The sequence below is a fragment of the Euleptes europaea genome, chromosome 3 (genome assembly GCF_029931775.1).
Source record: "Euleptes europaea isolate rEulEur1 chromosome 3, rEulEur1.hap1, whole genome shotgun sequence".
NCBI lineage: Eukaryota > Metazoa > Chordata > Lepidosauria > Squamata > Sphaerodactylidae > Euleptes > Euleptes europaea.
The window spans coordinates 47032974-47060945 of record NC_079314.1 but is presented as its reverse complement, the minus strand read 5'-3'; the positions used below and the strand labels follow the sequence as shown (position 1 = coordinate 47060945).

At 40.2% G+C, this 27972-nt stretch overlaps 1 protein-coding gene across 4 annotated transcripts in view; it reads left to right on the top strand.

Annotated features, from left to right (window-relative positions):
- The first annotated feature begins 823 nt into the window (after positions 1-823).
- The window catches only part of SRPK2 (SRSF protein kinase 2), a 97816-nt gene continuing 70667 nt past the window's right edge, over positions 824-27972 (top strand). For 3 of the 4 annotated variants that reach the window (XM_056846970.1, XM_056846969.1, XM_056846967.1), the window contains exon 1: positions 1607-1662. In XM_056846970.1, the coding sequence (XP_056702948.1) occupies positions 1622-1662 (41 nt within the window). In that variant the 5' untranslated portion in view covers positions 1607-1621. Of the gene's footprint in view, positions 1070-1606; positions 1663-27972 lie in introns of those variants that run through there. The other variant, XM_056846968.1, reaches the window with a different exon arrangement.

Below are 27972 nucleotides of genomic sequence, written 5' to 3'. Positions count from 1 at the left end.
ATGTATAAAAGCTGTAAAAGTTGACCTTGCTGAAATTTTTTTGGTTGCTATCTTTCCATCTCTATAGCTTACTGAGATGCTTTTGAGTGGTTACATGTGTTTTGTAGAAAAAGATGTCGCCAAGATAAAGTTTATAATACATGCTGTCTTTTTTTAAAATGTTTGGAAATAATCAGTGAGAAACAGTTGAAAAACATAGCCCATATAAAAATTTGTCTGGTGGGTGTTGTATATGTTTTGCCATCATTTTGTGACAAGAAGCCACAGATGGCATGGTAGCCCCCCCCCCCGCCCCCAGAAGGCGTAAAATTGATCTGGCTGTCATCAACTGGCTGATGTTGTCAGACCACTTCTGCTCAGGAAAATATAATATGTCAGCCCAGCTTCGATAGTGGGTGTTGCTGTTTGTTGGATGAGAACACTAGGAGGGGAGAACTTCATATGGGGGGGGGGAGAGAGGAATTTCTTTTTTTGCTTTCATTGTCTGGTGTGTATATGGTATTTGTCAGTTATTATTGATAATTATTTCTCATTTGTACGTTACTGAGTAAACATGTTTTTTCATGACAATAATAAATGAACCATGTTTTAGAGATCTCTTGAAAAAAGAGCCTCTTACAGCAAATAAATTTCTAGCTGTCCAGCTGTGTAACTCAGTAAACTATTTGCTGGATTTTTCTTAGTAGCTGGAATGTGCCTCTGTGTGTAATTTGTTTTAAGAATCATCTGGTAAATGTCAGTTCAACCTCAAAATAGGAAACACCCCTCCATGTAAAAGGAATGGTACTTCCTGCTTTCATAAACAGTCATGTGCATAGTTTAGCAAGGCCTGATGCCTCTGGAGCTTTTTCTTTTATAGCACCCATTGACTGCCTCTGCAGAAGTACAGTGAATTCTGTGGCTTCATTTGGAACAAAGGGGATTAGGAAAAAATCTCTCTCTAATAAGGCATTGGAAAGCAAGGGCAGGCAGTCTTTGGTTGTGAATATTTTCTGATTTTTCCAGAAATCAAGCAGAAGATTGAGCTGCTGATGTCAGTTAACTCTGAGAAGTCGTCCTCTTCAGAAAGGTACAGCTACATCTCCTGCATGAACAATTAATGGTGTAATTTTGCTAAGATGCAGCACAGGGTATTTTTTTCTTGTCATGTTTGTGGATTATGTTGATGTTTTGCATGCTCGCCATTGTATTAATTGAATCTGTGTTTCCTGGTTAAGCTTTGTGACGTTTGCAAAGGGTTATTGTTTAAATCTTAAAAATGAAATCTAATCCTTGCAGCATGCAAATACATAATACTGTCGTCTTCCGGTACGTACGTATGTTTATACTGTTGCTGCAGTCTGTGTGTGTGTGTGCGTGTGTGTGTGTGTGTGCGCCCCCCCCCAGCATCTTGATTTCTAAATGCCGACTGAAAGATGTTTTGTATGGCAATTACAAATAATCTTACTTACAAAATTAGATTTGTTCATGAACTTAGGCTAGCAGAAAATAGAGTCTGTTAAAAAGCATCATGTTGTGCTAGAAGGGAGTGTCCTTTGAAAATAGCTTAGGAATTGCAAACCTATGAATTAGTCACATTCTGGGAGAGAGATGTGATGCTGCTTCAAGTCTGTGCTAGGAAATGGAGCAGTCGCTGCATGCAGTAATGGTTCATGCCTGCAGGTAAGGACGAAATGACTCAGAAGTGTTTTAGAGTAATCATTTTATATATGAAATCTTTTAATATTCATAAGCAGTTTTAATTTTGTAGTCTTTGCTTTTCTGTTAAGCATTGTATTTTTTTTTTAAAAACCAACCCTGTTAGCCACATTTTGCTTTAAAATTAATTTTGCTGCTACAGTATATATCCGTATTTTATATGTGGCAATCCTGTTTTAAAAATATGTTAATCTTTTAATTTCTGATAGCTCTGTCTCTAATAGCCATTTCTCTTGTTGGTGATAGCATAATTGTTTAGTAAATGTGGGTATTAATTGTAAATTGAATGTTACCCAAATGTGCATAATTGAATACATTCCAGTGCATTAGTACATCCAAACTAATCAATAGGTGATAAAGCATATCATTAAAAAAGGAGCCTTTGCATTCTACCATGTACAGTTTTAAAACAGGAAGAATTTCAATGGATTTGTAAGTGCGAGAGAGAGAGAGAGAAAGCATGTGGCAGCAACCAACAAGGATTGCCTTTATCTTGCTTTTTTATGACTAAATATCACAGCAAGGAGACATACATAAAATGGTGTGTGTGGGGTGGGGAACAAGGGGAACACTTCTTATTTTTTCTCTTTCTTAAAGGCATATTTCCAGAATTTGAGAACATAATCAAAGGGTTTAGTTGTTTTGCCATAGAAACCAAAGCTCAGGATTAAAATGCTAAATAGGTTTGATGTTCAGTTTTTCCATCCCTAACCTGGTTCTATATGAGCTATAAATGTTATGCCAATAAAATGGTGGTGATGATGACGTGAGGGAGGAGGCTGGAGATGAAAATAGCACAGGGAAAGAATGCCAACTGTGATTTTAGGATTTCTATTAAGGAATGGCACTGGTGCTGGGGTAAAGCCAACTACAACGTTCTCTTTTGCTAAATACATGTATTCTGAAGGAGCTGATAGCTCATGCTGCTCAGAAATGTATTTTAACTCTGGATGAAAACTGGCAGCTGACTGTAATTAATCTACCTCCTTAATGCATTAATGCACATAATTAGATAAGGAAGAGGTAAATTTAAGAGCACACATTGTGCTAATGACACACGAAAAAGGCTTTTGATTGGGGAAAGAAGCATAGATCATAACATGTACAAAAACAGATATGCAATGTAAATATAATTGGATTAAAAAAATTCTTTAAAAGAATGCCACCCTGTCGATTTGGAATGGTTCTTCTGAACGCTATGTATTATCATTGTGGGATTTTCTTAGTCCTTTGATATAAATACATAAACATTCTTTTTATAAACATTATTGCCTTATGGCAGTCTTATATGTGGTGGCCCCAATCCAGAAGGAGCTGGTCATGCTTAAGCTCTGTAAGCATGACTGACTATTTCTTGACTGGAGCTCAATATGTGTGTTTAAATATTTGCATATTTCCAGCATGTTGAACTTGTATCTGTATATTAATAGCCAAGTTGGCTAAATGTGAGGATGCTTAAGTCTAGTGAATGGACAAGACAGATCTTTCTACAAACCTGAAAGTACCCTAAGTTTGCAGAAAAATATGAAATCTAAAAAAAATACATGGGGGAGGTTTAAAAACTGCTCTCCAGATGACCAAGATCAGTTGGAAGGCATTATATTCTGCTGAGGTTGCTTCCCTAAATCTCCCAAGAATTTCCCAAGCTGGAGCTGGCGACCCTAAGGAGAAACTAATCTCTGTAGTTGGCAGATCAATTGTGATTCCAGAAAATCTCCAGGCCCCACCTGGACGTTGACAACCCTAGAGGGAGAGAAGTAAGCAGGAAAAGGGGAGTGGCTATGGGGGTTTTCAGGAGAGGGAAAGAGGAAATAGTGAGGATGGGGAAATAAAATGCCTCCTGCAAGTCCTTGCAGTTCCCACTTGTACTACCAAATTTTGGAGATATGTTACCTGAGATAATTCATGATTTTTATGAACTATTTGAGAAAGGTAGGCCAGGCTAGCCTGATCTCGTCAGATTTCATATGCTAAACAGGGTCAACCCTGACAAGTATTTGGATGGAAGATGACCAAGGCATACCAGGATGGAGGGAAGCAATGGCACACCATCTCTGAATGTCCTTTGCCTTGAAAACCCCACCGGGGTTGTCATAAGTCAGATGTGACTTGATGATAGGGGAAACAAAAAGCCAGCTTACTTCGCCACCTAGTTGGAAATTTAAATTTTAGAGTACATATTTGGTTGTGGGATATTTTTGCTTGCAAGATTAATTGTGGATGTTCCTTGCAGTCTATAGTGTGAGTGTGTTTGTGTATAGAATGTGTGAATTCTGTGTAAACAGTTATGATTGTGCATGTGGACACAAAGGTGGAGTGAATTTGTTCAAATGCATAGCATAAGCAATTGCGTGCATCACCTAGGTCAGGGGTGGGGAACATCAGGCCCAGGGGCCATTTAAGGCCGCGAAATCATTTGGTCTGGCCCTTTATGGGCCCTGGCATATCTCTAGCTCAGAAGGATCTAAGGCTGGTGATCCGCCCTCTTCCGCGGACAGGAATAGACTATATTCAAGGCAGATATGAGTTTGTTTTGCCGAGAAAAGGAACCTTTTTCCGCCCTTGCAGAAGAGTCATTAGCTGTGGAGCTGCTAAGACCACCCAAGAAACTGTGTTAACCCTTTCCCACCCAGGCCATGGAGAAACTTATTCCCTCTGTACTACAAGAGGGCTGGGGGCGGAAGTGGCGACAATGGAGGGGTTAAAGGAGGCAGCGCCAGAATACGCAGGGGTGGGGGGGTTAGCCAGTGTGTCCTCATTTCATCCCTGCAGGCGGAGGTAGCAGGAGCTGGCTGTAGAATCCGGCCTTGACCATGCGGAACAGGAGCAACTCTGGCATGTGGCTGGATGGCTATGCCCGGCTGATGCAACAGACCATCTTGTGCCACCAGGTGGGCGAGTGCGCCACTGGTTGGATGCCTGCCTGCTTGCCCACGCGGGGGATGGGGTCATCTGGGGCAGTTGCCTGCTTGGGGCTTGGTTGGCTAATTTTAAGTTGATAATTCTATATGGCCCGCGAATGATGTTATAAATATCCAAATGGCCCTTGGCAGAAAAAAGGTTCCCCTCCCCTGACCTAGGTAATCGTTCATGGGGTTGGAGAATGTGATTTGATAGACATTTTGTATATGTTCAACCTATATTCGGACTCAGATCAGAGAATATATGGATTGACTCTCTAGTGTATGTATTACTGAACTGACATCATCCACTTGTGCCTGTTCTGTGACATCACTTGGATGCTGGGCAAAGTGAGAAAGTCTCTGTTCCGCTGCTTGTTTATGGACATTCTCCATATCTTCATTGCACACATTCACATTAATAACAATATCGTGCACATGTACATAGAATCGTGTGATCTTAAAGTACTTACTACATTGCAATTTTATGCATCTAGTTAAGCTTTTACAGGAAAAAGGCCTTAGTAATGGAGTGTAACAATTTGGGTACTGGATTTGGAAAACACCAAAGTGGTAAGAGTTGAGAAAAGCACAGAATGGAAAAAAATAGATGTTTGATTTATTTTGCCTAATATTGTTTTCAAAATACATGCAATTCTTTAGTGAGATGTGGAGGGAGGGCAAGTGCCCTGCTAAAGGGGATCTTCTTGTTACCTTTGTTTGATTTGGGTGTTTTTTTTGGACATGGCACTTGGAAAACTTCTGTGCTTTCAATTAAGCATAGGCTTTTTCAGTTGGCATGCCTCTGTGTACCTGAGCATCACTGGGCAGCTTATGCAGTGATCTGGCAAGGTAACTTTGGAGGTATTGCAGTTACCCACTTGCCCACATGAAGTAGCAAGGTAGCAGTAGCCATGTGGTAGCCTTTTCGAGGCAAGTAGATTGTGATAGTGGCTCCCTGAGTTCTGAGTTTCCCACATCCTCCAACCAGAATGGAACATTATTGTGCTTATGCGGTTTGCTACTCACTTGGGCTAAGTGGCAGCTTTTCTTGGTTGAGAGCAGGCAAAGGGGCAGACTTCACTACTGTTCAATCCTCCCACTGCTATTGTTACCACAGTACCACCTACCCCCTTTTCTGTTGCTGCCCCCCCTTCTTTTTACAGTTGCCACTGCTGTTCCTGATTAGAGAAACAAAGCACAGTGCAGCAGCATCTCAGGGGTCCCTCTCAGAGGTTTAAAAGACTTACGGAAGAGAACTAAACGCCGAGGCAGTGATCAGAAAACAACAGTTGCAGTGGGAGGAAGGTTGTAGAGTGGTAGGTCATTGGGATAGGGAGAAGAACTGAGCTGCCAGAACTGAGAGTGCCTTTCTTTGTCCAATTTATTTTCATAGCTTTGTACAAAGGAATTGGACCAGATGTCTTTTTGACCCCCTTCCAGCTTCTGTCTCTGTTTCTTTCTCCTCATCTGTCTATGTTTTGTGTATAAAACTTATTTCAAAACACTCGTGACTTGCTATAACTTCATTAATGGAAAAAACAATGTCCCCAAATCATATTCACAATTTCTGAAATGTTTGTTATGATTTCATATGCTGCATATCTACCCTTTTCTTTTTTTGTTTGAAAGATGGAGCAACACTCAAACAGCCCATTATACATTTTGTGTATGTGCAGAATTGAGTCTGTTTTCTCTTGATTTTGACGTAGTGTCACAAGTTCACAAGTCAGCGATTACTGGTGATGTTGATAGGCCCAGAATTAGAGTGTATGTACATATGCACATGTGGATAAAAAGCATGCTGGTGGAAAGCCACAGATGACTTATGGCAACCCCCAAGGAAAGAGACAGAGGTGGTTTGTCATTGCCTGCCTCTCTGTGGCAGCCCTGGACTTCCTTGGTGGGTCCTGTCCAGGTACTAACCAGGGTTGGCCCTGCTTAGCGTCTGAGATTGGATGAGATCAGGGTAGCCTTGGCCATCCAAGTCAGGGCAGAAAGTGTAGCATATTTTAGTATTTTGTGGCATTTTTAATGTAAATACGGAATAGAAATTCGAAGTGCTGATGATTATCTTTGAAGCCTTTCATGGCCTAGGACCCTCATACTTATCAAATCACATCTCCCAATGTACTCCCATGAGCTATTTGCACTCTTCAGACTGCCTCCTCCTTCAGGTGCCCTCCCTTATGACTTTCTGTAGGGTCACAGTGAGATCACAGAGCTTCTCCGTGGTGGGCCCAGTCCTTTGGAATGGCCTGCCAGAGCGGGTGATATTGCTATATTTAGAAAGGTTGTCCACTTCTGGAGAGCATTTGGTGGTGGGTGAACTTTTCTATAGATCTGGCTGTGAGTTGGTTGAGCCTATGTGTTCTTAAACTCTTGGGTGTTATCAAGACTGAATGCTTTTAATTTTGTCAGTTGTGTCTTTTAATCTGTTTTAAATGTGTTAATGCATGTTTGTGTACCTTGGTTGCTACTCTGTGCATTGGCCTGTGTCCTAGAGGATAAGGCAAGATAGAAATGTTTTAAATAAATAATCAAACTTCTGTTTATCTCTTCTTATGAGTGTAAGTTGAGAGCTGTTGTCACTACTCTACCTTGTAGAGTTTTCAGCTAATTTAGAGACTTGAACCAGGGTTTCCACATTTAACTCAATGCTCTACGCAACACATAATTCCTTTAACAAATGGTAGTCAAACCAGCACTTAAGGAAAGTGGCAAGAGGGGATGAAAGATCTTCATGAACTGTCAGTAAGATATTAACAGTATCTAAAGACATGGCTTCATCATCCAGTAGTGAAAAAGGAGGATTAAGAGAGGTTGTTTTTTCTCCCATTTGTTTCCATTTGGCTTATAGCCTTGAGCCTGATAAGCTCTATCTTTTTCTTTTTAGTAATTTATCTTTTTTGAGTGACTGAAAGGTTTACTTTTTTGATGCATTTATTGGGGAACTTGACCTATCTTAGTACTCAGCAACTTTGAAAGAGAATAGGAATAATGCTAAAAACTATGATGTAGAGGAAAAGAAAGCTGTGGAAGTAATTTCAGAATGCATTGGTCCTCATCCAAATGGTCATCTAGAACTCTAATGGAGAGTAGGGGTTCACATGCAGGGCATTCTGCAACACTGAAGATAGAGGCAGCCTTTGTTATGAAGCAATCTTGCCTGCTTGTCCCACCCCCCACCCCACCCCGGCATATGTGCAGGCCAATGCTTTTGGTTTGGGGCTGCGTGTACAAGAAAGTAGGTGCTTCATTATTCCATCAAGTCTTGAACTAAAACTCTGGTGTCAGTTTAAAGGCGGACAGATTTGCAAAAGCACAAGCTTTCATGGGTTAGAGTCTGCTTCATCAGGTGCAAATTTTAAAGGTTTCTTCAGTAAGCCCGCTTTGGGTTAATGCACACAGCTTATTTAAAATCATGTTGTTTGTACATCAGTTATACCAGAAATAAACAATGGAAAAAACAGGTAAGCTCTAGTTAGCTTTATATAGGTATAATTGTATGAATGTAGTTGTTATGTCTCCTGCTCAAAGCCCCTCAAATGTCTTACAAACAGGCAGGCCTTTCAGTACCTCCTGAAGATCTCAGAGGGCCTCCCTCTCACCTCTTCATGGAGCCCATTCCACAGAGCTAGAGCCACAATGGAAAAGACCTGGGCTCTGATTGATGTCAGACAGGCCACGCTAAGTGGTGGGATAGCCAACAGATGGTGACTAGTTGGTGCAAAGGAACATATGGAAGGAGATGATCCTTCAGATATGTGGTACAGGCATCACTGCAAAATAGCCCATGTTGTTTGCTTCTTATCTATTTTCTCTCTTTGACAAGTCAAAAGAATGTATGAAAGTAAACTGGTGTTGATAAATTGACTTCAAAAATAAAACAAAACAGAGAAAATAGATAAGAAGCAAGCTTTTATCTACTATTTGTTTTTTGTTTTTTACATTGGTGAAATCCATTTATTATTATAGATTAGTAGCTATTTCTCCTTAAAACCTAGAACTAAAAAAAAAATGTTTGAATGTTTGGACCCTAGTACCGTATATACCCGTGTATAAGCCGACCCGCGTATAAGCCGAGGTGCCTAATTTCTCCCCAAAAATGGGGAAAAATTAGGCACCCGCGTATAAGCCGAGGGTCGGCTTATAACTCCTCCCCCCCCCCCCGCAGGCTTACCTGACCGGCTCCTGGTGGCGAAAAGCGGCGCGGGCCCGGTGGGGGCGGCTTTCCTGCAGCCGCAGGAGGCTGCCCCCAGGCCGCTCCGGGCGGCGGAAAGCGGCATGGGCCCGGCAGCAACCCAGGCAGGCCCCGCTGGCTGCTCCCAGGCCGCGGGAAGGCGAGCGGGGCGGGGGGGGCAGGGGCGGCGGCGAGGCCTGCCTGCTCCTAGGCAGGTCCCGCTGGCCGCTCCCAGGCCCCGGGAAGGCGAGCGGTCCGGCGGCGAAGGATGGCGGCAGTAGTAAGTTTTCCCCCCTCCTCCCTCCTCCCTCCTCCCCCCTCCCCTCGCCTAACATATTGACCCGTGTATAAGCCAAGTTGGCTTTTTTCAGCCCTTTTTTTGGGCTGAAAAACCTGGCTTATACGCGAGTATATACGGTAGCTATTTACTGATCTTTTGCAATTTGCTGTCCAGGTTTTTTTATTTAAACATTTATTCATCGTCATGTCTTCAGTGCAGTCCTGCATGGAAGGTCTGTTAAGAAAGCTTCTAGAAATTTCAGAGCACCAAAGGAGTGCTTCCCCCCATTGCTGCTGAGATTGAGGCGATTCCCGCCTAAACGGCCACGTGATGGGGCAGGGCCAGCGCTCCTCCCTCAGTTCTTCCTTTGTCGCTGTGGAGGTTGAACATGTTTGTCTGTTCTTGAGCGTTGTTTCTGAGGTAAAACATGTTCAAAACAATAAATATCTCTTTCAATAAAATACATATGGTTCTTTTGAAAAAGGGTACCTTTTGCAGATCCAAGATGGCCCCAAATGACAGGCATGAGGACTGCCTTTTTTGTTTGGAAGAGGCCCACTTTGCGGAGACCTGCCCAGCATGTCGCTCCTCACTCCAAAGGCCCATCAGGATCGTGCGGCCCGGCTTAAGGCCTCCCTTTTGGAGAAATCCTTACATAATGTTGATAAGCTGGTTGATACTAGGGCTGTCAATTCAGTTCGGCCCAAACTGAAAAACAGCTGAATTTCCCCCGATTCGGCGGTTTTTCGGTTCGGATTGAACCGAACTCAAAAAAAGGGGGGAAACGGGGAGCCGAATTTGGCAAGTTCGTGGTGTTCCCAAATAAATTTGACGAATTCGGGCCCTTTAAACAGATCTGCGCCTTCTGTTTCCCGCCCCCACGCACCTTCAGGGAGCTTCCCTGAAGGCGTGCGGGGAGCCCTTTAAAAATATCTGTGCCTCCCGGCTGGGAGGTACAGATCTGTTTAAAGACCCCCGCCCGCCTTCAGTGAAGTCCCGGGAAGAGGGGCGTGGGTCTTTAAACCCCTCTGCCCTGCCTGTGCAGACAGGGCAGAGGGGCTTGACAACCCATCCCCCCTCTTCCTGGGACAGATCTGTTCTACCTCCCTCCCGCGCGCCTTCAGGGGGCTCTTTAAACAGATCTGCGCCTCCCAGCTGGGGATCCAAAGCGGGGGAGTTTGAACTTCAGCACGGCCCGAATCAAAATGGGCCGAATTTTGCCGAATCCGAATTCTACCGAATTTTTTTTCAACAGCCCTAGTTGATACTACGCAGAAAAGAGCCTGCAATCCCTCAGTGGCTTCAGTGCCAGCTACAGCTTCCGTTCTTCCACCACAACTGGTAGCTTCACCTAAAAGGGCTGCTTTGTAGCCCCCTGTAAAAAAGTTACAAAAGAAGTCCGAGCATGTGGAGAACTTACTTTTGTCTTCGCCCCGACACCAAGAACTTTGACCAGTCTGAGGGACGGAGTTGGCAGCTTAGCCGCAACTATCAGAGGCATCCCAGCACTGAACTATTTCTCGACACCGTAGCCCTTCTTGGAGTCAACCCTCACCTCGATGTTGGACAGTGCCAGCACATAAATGGAGACGTTTTTCCAACTGGACACGAGCCCAGCATCTCTCTCTTTCCTCTTGTTCCTTTTTCTCCTATGTGTGAAGGATAAGGGTTCAGCTATGACCTTGTTAAAGGTGTATCTGGCATCTATCTCTGCTTACCATGATGATGTTGGGTTCATGCATTATTTTTTCTGCCTCTGTCCAAATGTTTTCTGAAGGGCTTATCCAATCTGTACCCACTTATTAAGACACTGTACTGGTTTGGAGTTTGTCTTTAGTGTCATTGCATATCATATGTAAACCACTTGAGTACTTGGCCACAATTGACTTGCGTTTTTTGTCCTACAAGGTAGCCTTCTTAGTGGCTATTACCTCTTCCAGAAGGGTAGGGGAGCTATCTGCCCTGTGTTGTGACCTTTCTTTTACACAGTTCCATTGAGACAAAGCGGTCCTACGGCAGTGATTCTTAACCTTTTTTGCTCCATTCCCCCCTTTTACCATTGTTCAGAATATAATCCCCCCTTCCTAATATAGTCATAAACTTTATTGAATCTTGCAGATTAAATTAAAAACAAACTACAATTTTACAGATTGTACATAATCTACAGGTCAACACACTTTGCTGAATAGTGGTCCCAATTTCCCCCCTAGAACCCTAAAGTTCCTCCCCAGGGGGTGGGGAATTCCCCCCTTGTTGAAAACCCATGTCCTATGGCCAAGTTTACCATTCCACCCAAAGGTGGTCTCACAGCTCCACATGTCCCAGGAAATTTGTCCTTCCTATATTTTCCCCTGAGCCCCGGTCTCCTGCAAAACACCCTTGACATAAGAAGGGCCCTTCTTTTTTATTTACATTGCACAAAGTCATTTAGACAAGAAAATACTTTGTTTTAAGGGTCCTAGAAAGGGTAAGGCTGCATCACCCCAAACTCTACCTAGATGGGTAGACTTGGGCATTAAGCTGGTTTATGCTTTGGCTAAGCAAAAATGCCCAGTATGGGTTAGGGCCCATTCCAGTAGGGCCCAATCCTCTTCAGCTGCTTTCCTTGCCAGGGTGGGATTGTTAGGGGAAGAGGGAACTCTGGGATCTGATGGCCACATCATGGTATGGGTGTTTATATCCTCACAGTGCTGTTTTAAATGTCATGGGAGGTAAGTTGCATTATCCTCACTTCGTATGTATGTATGGATGTCATAGAAAGGATATAATGTACATAAACTCAAGGCAAGGTGATTGTTTCCTATTTAAATCTGCTTCAAGCTGTAGCTCATCATTAGTACTTTACTTTATGTGAATTATATGTTAAGGGCAATATTTAAGGTTTCCTGTATTAGGTTTTATTTTTAAGCTTTACTTGATTAATTGGCTTTGAGTATAACCCTTGCTAATTTTATTTTTTTTGTAAACCTGTCATCAACCTTTTCTTTAATAAAGGCTGTTTCTGACGAATAAAAAATACCCCAAGCTGCTAAACTGTTAAAAAAATTCCCTGTTAATATATGAAATTTGTCCCCCCAGCTATCAAAGTTTTGTTCTGTTCTAGAAATGTAATGCTTCTATGAAGAGCACCAGAAATGAAGTTACAAGCTAAGCAACACAGGGGAAAATGCCTATGAAATAAAAAAAACAACCACCTTATTAAAAACTAATCTTAGAGCGGTATTTCCATGAAAGCTCATATTAACATGATGCAGCCCTTTGCTAAGAGAAAGGAAAAAGCAAATCATGGTACAGGTAGTGCTAAATAAAGGCCTTTACAAAGGACACACAGAGAAACACATTTCTTATAGCAGTGGTCTTGTGAAAAAAGTAAAAAAAGTAAAAACAATAACTACCATTCCCCCAAAAGGTGAACCCCTTGCTGGCTCCCAAGAGACAGACACTGCTGCCTCCCATTCCCAACTTCACTGTCTATACTCAAGCCATGGGTTTTTTCCCCTCCCCAGGATTTTCCATTTTGGAGCCACAGAGCCCCGTGGCTCCTGCCAGAGCTGGGTGAGCTCTTTCACCCTCCTCTTGGCCACTCTCAACCCGGAAAAGGAAAAGAACTGGTGGTAGCACTGCTTCCACTTGCCTTTGCACAGATCAGTCTATTGAGCCTTCTCGGGTCTTTCCATCTAACCGGAGCATTCGTGCTCTCAGTTCCCCACCCTCCCCCGGTCTTCTAAGGACTCTTGGACTAGCCACTCTTCATCAGTCCACCAAGCTACGTGTAACTTGCAGTCTACCTATTGGAGACCCTTGACTTAAATTGTAGAGGGAAGGCTTTTGCAAAAATCAGCAGGTGGATAGATTGTTAGAATGTGGAGCTCCTGCTCCTGTGGTGATGTTAAAAATGCTAAATAAAGTTAAAATTATGACTTTGTCAGAAATGCTTTCTTTGTGTTTTTGGTTAGCTGCATGGCCTTAGCCGAAGAATCTTTATACTAAACTTACTAAATAGTAAAGACAGTGGAAAAGTGAGATCTTAATATAGTACCACTTGGTGAAAGGCTTTGTGCTACAGTGTCTGACAGATTTTCATGCTTCTGCAATTTGACATAGCAATATCTCTAAGCTATGACAGGCTGTTTCTTTACATGTTATTCCTTCATGAATCAATAGTGCAAATGACTGGGACAAGTTAAAGAAAAAGAATGTAGTACAACCAGATGTCATCTATTTTAAACATATTTACTTGGAATCTAGTGCAATGAGTTTTTAGTTTTTCAAACTTCTAGCAATCTATATCCCTCAGTGGAAAAGATGATATGACTGGAATAACATTATACTCCTTTCTGTATCTGGGCTGCTCTTCTTACATTATGTAATTACTGTTCTTTATCATACAGGGCCATTGTAATAATTATTTTGTAGGGCTAGGGTACGTTGAAGTGGATTAGACTTGCAATGGATTTTTCTAAGTCTTGGTTTCACATCCATCAAAATTCCATAGTGTTTGATTCTACTTGTATTTTGTTCTAATCCAGGCTGTCATTCCAATTGAAATATACTTTTTAAAATGCATCCTTAGTGGGCAGAGGGAAAAGAAATCCAACAATATATCTAATTATGAACATGTCCCTAGAATGTGGATCAAGCCTAACAAGGTGGTATTTTTGTGCTAGGCATAACTAAGCTCATGGATGTGAAGTTGAAATATTCAGATATTGTTCACCTGTATACAGTATATGTTGATTTCAAGAATCAAGGTTCTTATGGGGGTTTCTTTCTGATACATTTGCTAGAGTTAAGGTGGGCCAGGCTCTCTAACTGAGGAGATTCTGCTTACTTGGGGGGGTCAAGTAGGGGTGTGTTTTGGCTCCTCTGCTGCTTTTAAACTTGTGTTTAAATGATACTGTTCCAAGTTTATCCGGCAATTAATTTTTCCTTCATCCTTGGGAGGCTGGAAAGTATTGATCCTCTTGTACGCAGACGATATGGTGCTGGTGTCCTTAACGTGCATTGGTTTAAGAAGGATGTTGCATAAATTGAGTATTTTTTATAAGGTTGAGCCTTTAAGAATTAATTTTGCCAAGAATAAGTCTTTAGCAGGAGACCTGGAAGATTTAAGTGGTCAATAGATGGCAATTCCATCGAACAGCATGGAACCGTTATATATCTTTAGCAAAGCCCTCTCCTGGATGGTCCACCTGGTGGTAACAAGAACTTTAGTTCTGAGAACTTCAGGTACTATCTTGAAATTTTACAATTCAAAAGGTGACAGCTTTGGAATTGTTACAGAGTAAGGCCATTCCACAGGTCCTATATGGTGTAGACATCTGGGGCTGGAATGAATGCTCAGTCATAACCATGGAACCTATTAAAAAGCTCTTTTTAAAGAGAATTTTAGGATTGCCTTGTTGTACTCCAGCAGCTTTGGTATAGGCTGAACTTGGTTTACTTTCAGTTAGAGCTGCCTGCATCTTGCCCTATTCAGATTCTGGAGAAAGCAAAGGAATCTCTCTATAAGCCCTCTTTTAAGCCAGAGCGTTGCACTACTGCACTTGGATGTTGCTTGCATAGCTGGCTTTAACAACATCCTTCTTCAGTATCCCTTAGAGGATGATTCTCGGGGTGTTCCCTGATTGGTTTCACTATACAAGAATGGATCTTTAAAGTCAATGCAGTCCTGGACAGAAATCTTGTGCCAGATTTTCTCCCTTGTTCAAATTATTCAAAAAGGACCACGGAAGAGCCTCCTAAAAGGTAAAGGTAAAGGTCCCCTGTGCAAGCACCGGGTCATTCCTGACCCATGGGGTGACGTCACATCCCGACGTTTCCAAGGCAGACTTTGTTTGTGGGGTGGTTTGCCACCATCTGTGTGGCTTCAATCCGTGTCTTCTGTTACTCTAGATGGTCACTGCACCCAAACTCTTATTGCTGCACATCTGTTTATTTGTGAAGTCTTGGTCCCAGAACATCTTCCATATTATATTCTGTTCTTTTCTTTTTTACACAGAACCCAGATACAAATTTCTTGCTGAGATCTTAAGAGGTATTAGTGCTTCTTCTGTGGTGGAGAAACTAATTTTCATTCTTTCTGATTTGGACCAGTATCTCTCTTATGTGTGTGTTAAGTGACATCAAGTCGCTTCCGACTCATGGCGACCCTATGAATGAAAGTCCTCCAAAATGTCCTAACTTTGACAGCCTTGCTCAGATCTTGCAAATTGAAGGCTGTGGCTTCCTTTATTGAGTCAATCCACCTCTTGTTGGGTCTTCCTCTTTTCCTGCTTTTCCTAGCATGACTGTCTTTTCCAGTGACTCTTGTTGTCTCATGACGTGACCAAAATACGATAGCCTCAGTTTAGTCATTTTAGCTTCTAGGGTCAGTTCAGGCTTGATTTGATCTATAACCCACTGATTTGTTTTCTTGGCAGTCCACGGAATCCGTAACACTCTCCTCCAACACCACATTTAAAAGGAATCTATTTTCTTCCTATCAGCTTTCTTCACTGTCCAGCTTTCACACCCATACATAGTAATAGGGAATACGATGGCATGAATTAATCTAGTCTTGGTGGCCAGTGACACATCCTTACACTTCAAAATCTTTTCTAGCTCCTTCATGGCTGCCCTTCCCAGTCTCAATCTCCTTCTGATTTCTTTGCTGCAGTCTCCCTTTTGGTTGATGGTGGAGCCAAGGAATAGAAAGTCTTGAACAATTTCAGTTTCCTCATTGTCAACCTTAAAGTTGTGTAATTCTCCTGTAGTCATTACTTTTGTTTTCTTGATGTTCAGCTGTAGTCCTGCTTTGGCACTTTCTCTTTTAACTTTCAGCAGTAGTCTTTTCAAATCTTCACTATTTTCTGCCAATAATGTACTGTCATCAGCATATCTCAAATTATTAATGTTCCTCCCTCCAATTTTCACTCCACCTTCATCTAAATCTAATGCAGCTTTCCTAATTATATGTTCTGCATATAGATTGAAGAGATAGGGAGATAAAATACATCCTTGTCTGACACCTTTGCCAATTCCGTTTCTCCATATTCTGTTCTAACTGTGGCCTCTTGTCCAGAGTACAGGTTGCGCATAAAACGATCAGATGTAGTGGCACACCCATTTCCTTTAAAACCAGCCATAGCTTTTCATGATCCACACAGTCAAAAGCTTTGCTGTAATCTATGAAACACAAGCTGATTTTCTTCTGAAATTCTCTCATATGCTCCAGTAACCAGCATATGTTTGCAATATGATCTCTAGTGCCTCTTCTTTTTCTGAAACCAGCTTGAACATCAGGCATTTCTCGTTCCATATATGGTAATAGCCTTTGCTGTAAGATTTTGAGCATCACTTTACTTGCATGAGAAATTAATGCGATGGTCCGATAGTTGTTGCAATCTTTGATGTCTCCTTTCTTGGGAATTGGAATGTAAATGGATTGTTTCCAGTCTGTGGGCCATTGTTTTGTTTTCCATATCTGTTGGCATATTCTTGTCAAAATTTTGATGGACTCCATTTCTGTGGCTTGGAATAGCTCTATTGATATCCCATCTGCTTCTGTTGATTTGTTTCTCCCTATTGCTCTCAATGCAGCTTTCACTTCATTTTCTAAAACTATAGGTTCTTCTTCAAAAGATTCTTCTTGGAAAGAATCTTTTATCCTTTCATCTCTTCTGTATAGTTCTTAGGTGTATTGTTCCCACCTTTTCTTTATTTTGTCCTGTACAGTTAATATATTTCCATGCTGATCTTTCAGCATGCCTAACCGTGCTTTAAATTTCCCTTTGATTTCTTGGATCTTGTGGAACAGATCTCTTGTTCTTCCTTTTTTGTTGTTCTCTTCTATTTCTTTACACTGGTTATTATAATAGGTCTCTTTGTCTCTACGTGCTAGTCGCTGGAACGTTGCACTTAGACTTTTGATTCTATTTCTGTCACATTCTACTTTAGCTTTTCATCTAGCTTTCATCTAATGTCTCTTATAGAGTAGCACAATTTACCTTGGCAGCCAAGAAATTATGGGATACAGCTGTGTCTAAAGGGTGAAATAGTTTATTTGTACATAGGGAAGGTGCTCATGTGTTTTTAAATGTGTTTTTATGTATTTTTAACTTTATGTTATTATTTTTTACTGCAGTGTGTCTATGTTCCCTTTTGTGTGTCCTAATTATAATGGGCTTCGGCCCTGCACAGTAAGTGCTACCTGCCAAGTAATTTCAGAAACAATAATAATTTGATGGATCCCACAGACCCATTATACAAACAGCTTTGCCTTCCTTCAGCACAAAGCATCAGGGAAAGTTGCCACTGTTAGTGGACTGAATCTGTGGGCTCCACCCTAAGGTTTGTGTAGACATTAAAAAGTTGAGAGTGCATATTTACTATCTTCTTTCATTCTGGCTGATCTCTTGTCGGCTTCCTATTTATTGTACTGTCCATTTCTCTGAGCTCCGTCTTGACTGAGCTTGACTGAGCTTCAGGCAACATATATAAGAAATTGTAATACACATTATTGATGGCTCTACTTCTTAATAGGCTAGAGCTGACCCAAATGCATTGCATCTCTTTATGCTTGCCAGTTGTGTTCCCAAATGGCAGAAAGTGGAGATGATTGACCGTGAAAGATTACTGGGATGTAGCTAGAGATAGAAAACCTGTCTGTAGTCAACTTACGGTGCAAGAGAAGAGAGATGGTAGTAAGCCCTGAAGGCTTGGGAAAGGTATATCACAAAACAATGTATAATAGCAAATTTCATTTCCAGTTTTTATAATGGATTCTAGAGGGGATCCAAGAAATTACAGGCCAGTTCGCCTAACATGTGTTCCAGGTAAATTAGTAGAAAATGTATTAAAGAGGCAGTTATTAAGTACATTGAAGAATAAAGCCTGCTGAGGGAAAACCAGCATGGCTTCTTCAAAGGGAAGTCCTACCTCACCAACCTTTTGAAGTTCTTTTAGCCAGGTTAGCAAACATTTGGATAAAGGGATGTAGTAGACATCGTATACTTGGACTTCCATAAGGCTTTGGACAAGGTACCTCACCAAAGACTCCTAAGTAAGCTTAGCAATCATGGGATGAGCATTGTGTGTTTTGTACTGATATCCATGCTAAAGTACAAAATATTAAATGAAAATTAGTGTTTAGTTGCTGTGTGGAAACTTTGAACTGTTACTTTTCTGATTTTGGAATGCCTGATGTTAAAAAAATGAACACCTGAATGAAAGAATTACCAGCTTCACACACAGGTGTGTACATAACAGTAAACTGTTTGTAATTGTACTAATTTAGAAACAGATAGCTAAATAAGTACAACTCCTTAGAACAGTGGCTGTTAAATCTGCATGAAGGTGTTTCACAAGATTATACTGTCTTTTTCTGTTTAAAAACATCATCTTCTTCTTCATTAGAGCGTTCCATAGGTATATTGATCAGTCGTTTCAATGAAATAAACATCTGTACAAATACAGTAGGCAATATGTGGTATTACGTTCAAGTAGCTGTTTAAGTTGTAATGTGTTTTTTATTTGTGCAAGCCAGTAAGCATCTCTGATTTCTCAAAGGAGTATCAACAGAACTGCTTAATTTTGAAAAAACAGTGAAATGTCTAGTAAAATAACACGAACAAGATTTTCAGAGGTCAGTTTGTGTTAATTATATCAGTCCTTAAATTTCCAAGAAGTTCCATTGACTTCAGTGGAAATATTATAGCCCTTTATTGACATTGCTGTTCTTCTCAATAACAGTGCCATTTATAATAACATTTAACTCATCAATATTAGTGCAGTTTAGGATACAAGTTTTCTCAGTTCTACAAAGATGCAAGCAATCATTATAACATTCAAGTTGCATGTGAGGGATGGACTAGAGTCTAAGCAGTCAGTCCTGAAGCTTGTTGCATGGCTTAGAAGATAGGACAAGATAGGACATACTAATATGCAAGGAAAGGACAAAGTGATACAAATTTAAGATTGGCTTTTTAATTCAGAACTTTTCAAATGCTTCTCTAACCAACTGCATTAATGTAATATACTACAATTACTAAACATCAGGAGTGCAGATCATGATTTGTTTTTTTTTTTATTTGCTCTTTCTATTCCTCTTCCCTTAAACATGATGAATCATGTTATGTATGTCCAGGGGAAGGAAAGGTTGTTCCTCTGGAGCTCATTGGTGCTGTATTTGAATTATCCTGAGGGCTTTCTGCTATGCAACACAGACCTGTTCTCAGCACCTGATATCCCAAGAGCCCTGATCAGTTAGAATCTCAGCCTGTTGTAACCTATGTTATGATACTTGTTATTCTGTTTGATTTTATCTGGATTTTCAGTGCTTCAGTAGATGAACATGATCATTCTGTCAAGATCCCTTATATCTATTGATTTGTGTCACTGCCTAAAATGGGGGCATTCCTTAAGCTAGTTGAAGAACCTAGGCCAGCAGTTCCTTTAAGTTAGGAGTGAGAGGTGGTGGAAGGGCTATTTCATTGTGGATTTGGTCTCAGAAGAGTTAGCTACATTGACACTGACATATATTTAAGGTACATATGTCTCCTGACCCCATACAATAACAGGGTATGGGAGTCCTTCACTTTTTTGTGCATTTCAGTTTGTTAATCCCTAAGCTCTGAGTTGTACTGATTTGATACATTCAATAAATTCTAGAGTGTGTGGAAGATAACTTGGAGAATGGCAGCTGGGTCCTATGAGTTATTCTTCAGTTCAGTTAGCCGCCCTGAGCCCGGCTTTGCCGGGGAGGATGGGATACAAATAAAATAATAATAGTAATAATAAACTGTTTGCAAATAAATAAAGGTTTAAGAGTAGAATCATGAATTAGAAGTTTAGTCTTTGCCTAGCCTAATAATGTGAATGATTTTGGCCACCTGGAATGTTGGTAAGAAGGGCCTGTTGGAAGGTGTTACAGTTCATTTCTACAAACTTATTAAAAGATGGTTTGAAAGGTACCTTTCAGGAAGTTTTTTTTTCTCCTTCTTGCAGCTTTTGATGATCTCATTTAGGAGACTGCATGTCAGGAAAAGGCTCAAGCAGTTGTGTCTGATAGCAGACCTCTTTAAGTGGATGGGTGGGCAATGCTGGAATTCTCCTAGTCGTCTTCTTTGCTACATGTGTGCCTCCTGGCCTGAACCAGGAACATTTCTTATATGTTCTGAAGTAGCATTGGAGAAGTCAGTAAGCTGAGGTATAGAGCTTCTATGAGGGGAGTAATATAGTACAAGATTGTTTTAGAAGATAAAAAGCTTCTGTGTTATATGCATTGTTTCTCAGGTTTAAAGATGATTTGGGATCAATAGAACAAGATTCGTAAAGGATTTGTAAGAATGAGGGTTTCCCATTAAACTTTAGACTATAGGATAGGATGGAGTAGTAGAAACTCAAATTACGTTGTTTTTACTGGACAAGTCTGTCAGATCCAGAATGCGTAGTACTGTCACAGAGATTTTCCATGTATTAGGACTGACCTCTGTGGTGGGCCTGTTATGGGTGTTACAGAGGTCATGTGGAGCCTTTCCACATGAAAAGCAATTTTTAGTATTAAATTCACTGTCCGCATAACTGTTGTCATCCTGACCTTTAATAAGTTGGGACAACCATACTCAGCTTATTTCACATATATTGATATCTTTAAACTGTTTTTAGCTGTAAAAATTTCTAGTATAAATGTTTGTAAAAAAAAAAAAGATAAAGGTCCCCTGTGCAAGCACCGGGTCATTCCTGACCCATGAGGTGACGTCACATCCCGACATTTACTAGGCAGACTTTGTTTGCAGGGTGGTTTGCCAGTGCCTTCCCCAGTCATCTTCCCTTTACCCCCAGCAAGCTGGGTACTCATAAATGTTTGACATGTGTAAAAATATGCCATTAGAAACAAAACTGCCCTGAGCACAAAACCATACATGGATTAATCAGTTTGGTGTTCATTTCATTAAATGCTTGTTGTATTGTAAAAACACATGTTCTTGATTGTCTTTTGTAGAGAGATGTCTGTCTGAATAAGTTTCTGGCTGAAAATAACCTGTGTTTTTTTTACTTTTGCAATTTGATTTGACAATGAGCACTTTCTTCAGCTTTAATGCTTAATTACGTTGTATTTCTGTTAAGTTGCACTTAATACTTCGGCTTTTTTGTGGTCTTTTATTATCATACTCCCACACTGTTATCTCTGTTTGCAAACATTAAAAACTTCCCCTAAGCTAGACTTGTTATTAATATGTTAGCAATTAACAGAAGAAACATCAACAAAAAGGAATGCCCTAATTAAGTTTAGTTAAATGCTTGTTTAGTTTCATCTATAACTGTGGGTCCTCTTGCATTTTTAAATATCTGCTTTTGCCTAATAAAACCCTTGTCTGTCAGTCTGATCCCTTTAAAACAGACCATATTTTCCTTGTCATTAATTTTTTTAATGTTCTGCTAGTTGCCATAAACAGATCTTGCTAACCTTAACCTCAAACATTTCAGTCATATAATACTTGGGGGGATGTTAATGTAATTTAGTTATGTGAGGTGTAATCATAAAACTGTTTAGATTTGTGGATTGGAAGTTTTCCTCTACCTTCTGCCACCAAATTTAAAAGGCAGATGGCCCATCAGTAAGTTATAGAATGGTGTGCTAGTAGGTACCAAACACTTCTGACACTGGATTTTTATTTATTTATTTATTTACAAAAGTCACTTTCAATATTTTAAGTTTTCAGACGATTCATAAAAACACTCTAGGGAGAATATTAATTAAATAAGTGGGAACAAGTTCTTAGTAAACATGCTTAGGATCGTTCTTTGATCTAGTTTAATATAAATATATATATTTTTTGCGGCTAGTATGCCAGATAAAGCAGAAACTGACCGTACAAAGTATATGTTTACAACCAAGGACAACAAAAATTTGGAATCACCCAATTTTACATTCCCACAGATCAAGGCAATACATGGAGGCTACGTACCTTCATTGCTACTGCTCAGTCTTTTGTGACCTGGGTGGTCTAGTTTAATATAGCTGAACATCAAAGGTTTTTTTTTAAATGAACGATCAGTTTTTCCTAGACCCGCTTGTATGGGTTGGGGAGTGAGAGCAAAGGTGTTTCTCTTCTGAGCTTTCAGTGGCTTCTACATTCTTGCAGATTCTGTTTGTCCATAAATAGCTAAACTATTATTCATGGGTAATTGAAGAGGACATAAAAGAAAAATCTTAAAGTTCTCTTACTAGACATGGTATGAATACACAGCAAATTTACACTAAAACAAACATTCAGATTCTACCCCGCCCCCTCAATCCAAACTGGCTAAGCTTGCAACATGTCATGTACATTGAGTAAGTAAAGCTTGCTGAACTGTCATTTAATAATAGATTTAATATTTTTTTCTTCATTTTTGCAGTTGCCCCATACCAGGATCCACTTAATGATTAATTCTCCCCTCAGCATTATTTTGACATCACTATGCAGTAGGATCCATGAGGAATGGAGCCATCAGAACTGAGTGAATGAAAGGCTTTGAGAGAAGGTTTAATTCTACCATATTGATGGAAGATTTTAAGAATAAGGCTTGCAAAATGCATAATAGTTTGGATCCAGGTATCTGAGGGAATATCTACTCCCACACGAACCCTCTACAGATGAGGCCCTGTTCAAGATACCATCTTGATTGAGTACAAGATTGACATCTGCTAAAAGTAGATTTATTTTAATTAATTTGCCTGACACCCTGGAATGGTTTTTTCTCATTATGTTCACCAGTCCCCTTCAATGATCTCATTTCAGGGGTGGGTGACAACCACTTTGTCAGCCGCTTGGGTGAGTGTATGTAAGAATTGCAATTAACAAAATGTCACTGCTGCTGTGTTTCTTGTTTTTTATTGTAACTACTGTTGGATTGTCTGTGATTTAAGTACTAATCTGTTTAGCACAATTTTTGAAAGCTGCTTTAGAAGCTACGTTTAAAGTTGTAAAGTGGTATATAAGTCTAGTGAGGTTTTTTAATCCCTTCAGATGGACAACTTGTGCATGGAATATGGAAACGTTAACAATAGGGAAGAGGGGGAAGGGATTACTCGTTCCTTGTGACAGTATTTGCCACATTGTTATGACTGAATAAACTATAAAATAGAAAAGGCCTTTTTATTGATTCATCTTATAATCTTGTTACAGTAAAAGAAATGTCCTTGCTACTATGTATTTCCCTTTCTGCACCACTTGTTTCTCCATATAATGTAAATTTCCCCTTTGCAGAAATGTACGTGTTAAATAGAAATAATATGTTAGTAAGGCTGCATAATGTCATACTATTACTGCTATATTTTCAATCAGCATAACCTTCCCAGTAGTACACCGTGCATAACAAATAGCCATTTGTGGAATGACACAGTTGGGTTTGCTCTGTTCAGTGCTGTTATACATCTCAGCGCAGGCAAATCTTCTAAAGTCCTAACTTAGCATTGTTTGTTCTTGTTAAGTTAATACTCTTGAAATTTTGAAGTATCCAGTTTGGAGAATCACAGTCACCTAGTACAGGACAGGGAGGTTGATCAAGTGATTGGCTTTTAGGACTGTTCTCAAGTGACATAATTATGCCTTATTGCTTTATAACAAAGTACAGGATGGGGAGAGTCAGTGAAACTATTGGCTTGCTTCTGCAGCAGTTTGGTTGTCAAGTTACTCCTGTTGAGTCTGTCAGGCATTTGTATGAAGAACTTTACAAGGGAGCTGAGGGAGTGAATATTGGAACATGTCAGGCCTGCCTCATTGTGACAGTGGGTCTAGCCAAGCTGGTGAGCTAGTAGGTTGCTGTGCCTTCTCTTAGGGGGCAGACTTAGGTTTAGAGAAAGGGAAGAGCTATCCTTCTGAAAAGCCTGTATATGAAATTCCATGGACCAGTGTTTACAAGATGGTGGGTCGGGACCCAAAATGGATCACAAAACCTCTGAAAGTGGGTCACAGGCCAGCCCTCCCTAAAGGCTACTCTGGCCCTTTCCTTCAGGATGGCCGTAAAATGGGTCTTAAGTGTAAGCTCTCTCAGTAAGCAAAATGTGACATTTAACTACAAATGATAGGTATACACATTTCATTATGCAGAATAATATACCTGTAGGACCCTGTGCTGGTCATTGACCGTAATAAAGTATTGTATTGTACCTGTAGGAAAATCATAATGTGTGGTGGTTCTTAAAAGAATGAACTTTAGTTCTTAATCTGAGGCAAGTCTTTGACCAGTATTTTGGAAACCAAGACCTTCCATGTCATACAGTAATTGGTATTTTTTCTTCACTGCATATGCATATTGATTAATAAAGAATCAAGTAAAATGTGTCCTTCTGGTTACTACATCCAATTTCTTGGAATCATAAAAGGGAATTAGAGTAATGGAGAAGAGGGTGGTCAAAGGCTGGAATATAACTTCCATATGCCAAGGCTGTGCACTTTGGAATGCCGCTTTGCTTGGGGGCAGCTATGCCCTTTGTCGGTATTTGTTGGTTTCTCTTAAGCCTCTACTTGACCACTGAAGAAAATAGAGTGCTGGACTAGATGGGCACCAAGGTTATAGTTTGGTTAAGGTGCCAAAAAACCTTGGGCCAGTTCAGAATTGGTCACCATACCAAGTAAATTTGGACTTGTGGGTTAACTTACCGAAAAGGTTGGAAACGACTGCCATGAACATTGAAGTTTCAAAAATGGGGTTGTGACTGAAAATTTTCTAAGCTTGTTAGAAGGCAGCTAGGCAATGAAGTTATGACTTTTTTTACAAGTGCTGTCCTGCATAAATTTTAATAGTAAGAATTTTTTCTCTGAGGCCCTTTTTTCATCTGTGTGTTCATTTTTCTTTGGATGTTGGATTCCCTGTTAAACTTGTGACCTGTGCTTACCCCTGGAATGTATATATTGTTCCTCTTCCTTTGCCCTAGTACAGGTAGAAAACTTGTTTAAATCTGAACTGGTGATGACTATCTAATGATATTAAAAAAATCAAGTTTAAATGGCTAAAATTTCAGCTTTAATATGGGTCTCAAAAGGTTTTAGACACATAATTGAAGCATCTTTGATTTTTGTTCCCATTGAAATAAATGAAGTTTGAAGGTGCTTGATTTGATTGTGCCCTACATCTCACGTACAGAGCTCCTCCGTCGCACTAACATCTTGGTAGTATTTGCCGCCATCTTGTTGATCACTGATGGATGCAAAGTACTCTTTATGCTTACAGCAAATCAGTTGCACACAGTAAGTAGATAGTAGTGGCATATGAAGACCTGGAGGAAGCTACAGTTGCCAGGCCCTTCTAGCAGCATTACAACTTTTGACTATACATTTGTGAACAGGATAGGAAACGACAACATAGCAATCAAGGGCAAAAGTCCCGAGGTGTTGTTGATTAGCTCGACTCAGTGTACTGTTTGGGGTAGTAAGGGTTTCCTTTCTCAACTAAGCTTGCAGTTCAACAACTGTGAAGTCTAAGGGCATTGTCACTTAGACTGACTGTCTGGGGTCATATACCTATGTTGTATCTTAGGAATAGGTTTTCCTGTGAAGTGTTGAATATTTTTAGATTGTGTTTGATATTTGATGACTTTGTTGTGAGTTGTCTTGGGGCTGAAAGGCAGTATAAAAGCTAAAACAATCTGTCAGATAAATACGTTTGCAGCTCTATGGGATGCTAAAATGATGGGAAATTTCCAAATTGAAGGTACCCGAACAAGTTTTCTAACAAAAGGCAAGCAGGAAAGATTTTGGCCTCTTGGCAGAATGGACTTGGATAGACTTTGCCAACTTAGAATGGCAGCCAATAAAATCGGGCTTTCATGACACTATCTTTGACTGTCATGTTATGTACCTCCATCTCTAGGGCTTTGTTTTCATGTCCTTATGCAGAAATCACCTGCTTTGATTTCTTGTTGCCTCAACACAGAAGACTACTTAGTCAGCTCATTACAATAAATGTGCTAACAGCAATCCTATGCAGAGTTACTCCAGTATAGACCCATTGAGATCAATTGGTTTTAAACTGGCATAACTTTGCATAGGATTGCACTGTAAACCACAGTTTCATCATCTCTCTGAAAAAGGGGAAGTAAACTTGAAAGAGAAAAAAAGAGAGTAAAACTCCTTTGGCTCTGAGAAGAGACTATGTCAACTGCTATCTCCAGGCAACCTGCAAAATATTTGCACTTAATTTTCATTATAGTTCCTTCTTGCTTTACTGCATTCCACTGTTTCAAGAGTGAAAACTTTAAGTAACTTGATTCTGCGTAAGTATTGGAATATATATCACCCTTCTACTTTTCGTATAATTTAATCATCTACATAGCATTTTAAATGAACAGGAAAAGCTCCTCAGCTCTAGAATTTGGGGCTATCTGGGGAACATTTTGAAGTATAATACACATCCTCGGGCAAATGAGACTTTTGTTAGGGGTTTTATATTAATTTAAGTGGCTTGTCTCATACATAGATTTGTTTTTAGGACTGCTAGATTTTTTCTTTTGTAAATGTGCTTTTAAGTTTCATGGTGTACATGCTGTAGGTTGGGAAGCTATAGCCAATTTTGGGTACTCTATGAACGTTCTGAAAAATCTGTGCGTATCACAGCTATGTGTTGTAGTCTTCTTACAAGAAATGTCTCCTGTGCAGATATTTTGTAAACCTTTTGAAATGCCCCTGTTTCTGTTTCGACTAAAACGAATGGGGCCTTATTCCAAGTAATGTATTTAGGTACAAGTGATGTAATAAAGTTGTAATTTTATTTTTAATAAGGGTTCTTCCTGTCCTCAAGCAGCAATGATAGGATTGTAGTTTATAAATTATAGAGAAAATTAAAACTTCCTTTAGTTCCAGCCTGTGTATTAATTTATGTTGCATCATATTGTAACATTACGTGTGCCTCAGAAATGTATTTCTTTCATATCATCAATGTGGAAATACCATGGTGTTTGAAATGTTTCATTTTAAACTTTGCTATGTCCTTGTATTAGATTACATCTTGGAATTTACATGAACATACTATACTATACACTCATTTTGATTATTTACAAAAGTGCTTCTTAAAAATACAGAATTGGCTGCAATTCATAACATGTCAAATTGATGTTGCTCTGTTTCAGTCTAACTCACAGAAAGCTAAATCACTAGTGTATTGCCTGTACTCTTAACATTTACTTATTATTGTTTGTGGACAGGAATGTTGGTTTAATTACTGCTGACTCTGCCATTCCTCTGGTAAGGTCTGTTACCTCAGGGCCTTCAAACCTAGAGTCAGGAATCAGAATGTTACATGATGAAGGATTGTGCCCAATAGAATTTTCCTAGGGAGTGACTCAGTGGATAGGTTTTGTTCTGGCCTGTTTGATTGCATATTTTGGTCAGAAAAGGAATGTACCTCCAAGTCAGATTGGCTAGTCAAGTTTCATCACTTTAATTTGTGAGTGGGTTACTTGGCTCATGTGTTAGTTGTCCAGAACTATTTGTTTTTCTTGGAAGGTACCCTTCTGCGATGGATTATGTAGTTTGGATTATGCAGGCTAGTCCAGTGGTCGGCAAACTCATTAGTCAACAGAGCCAAATATCAACAGTACAATGACTGAGATTTCTTTTGAGAGCTAAATTTCTTAAACTTAAACTATATAGGTAGGTACACTGTTTATATGTTCAACATAGAACACTGACCTTTTATGGGAGGGGCCATGGCTCAGCAGTAGAGCATCTGCTTGGCATGCAGAAGGTCCCAGGTTCAATCCCCAGCATCCCCAGTTAAAGGGATTAGGCAAGTAGGTGATGCGAAAGACCTCAGCCTGAGATCCTGCCAGTCTGAGTAGACAATACTGACTTCCGATTCAGTAGAAGGCACCTTTATGTGTTCATGGATCGTTTCCATTGCCACACCCCACAACACTTTGACAGGTTTCAGCCCCAAAATTATTC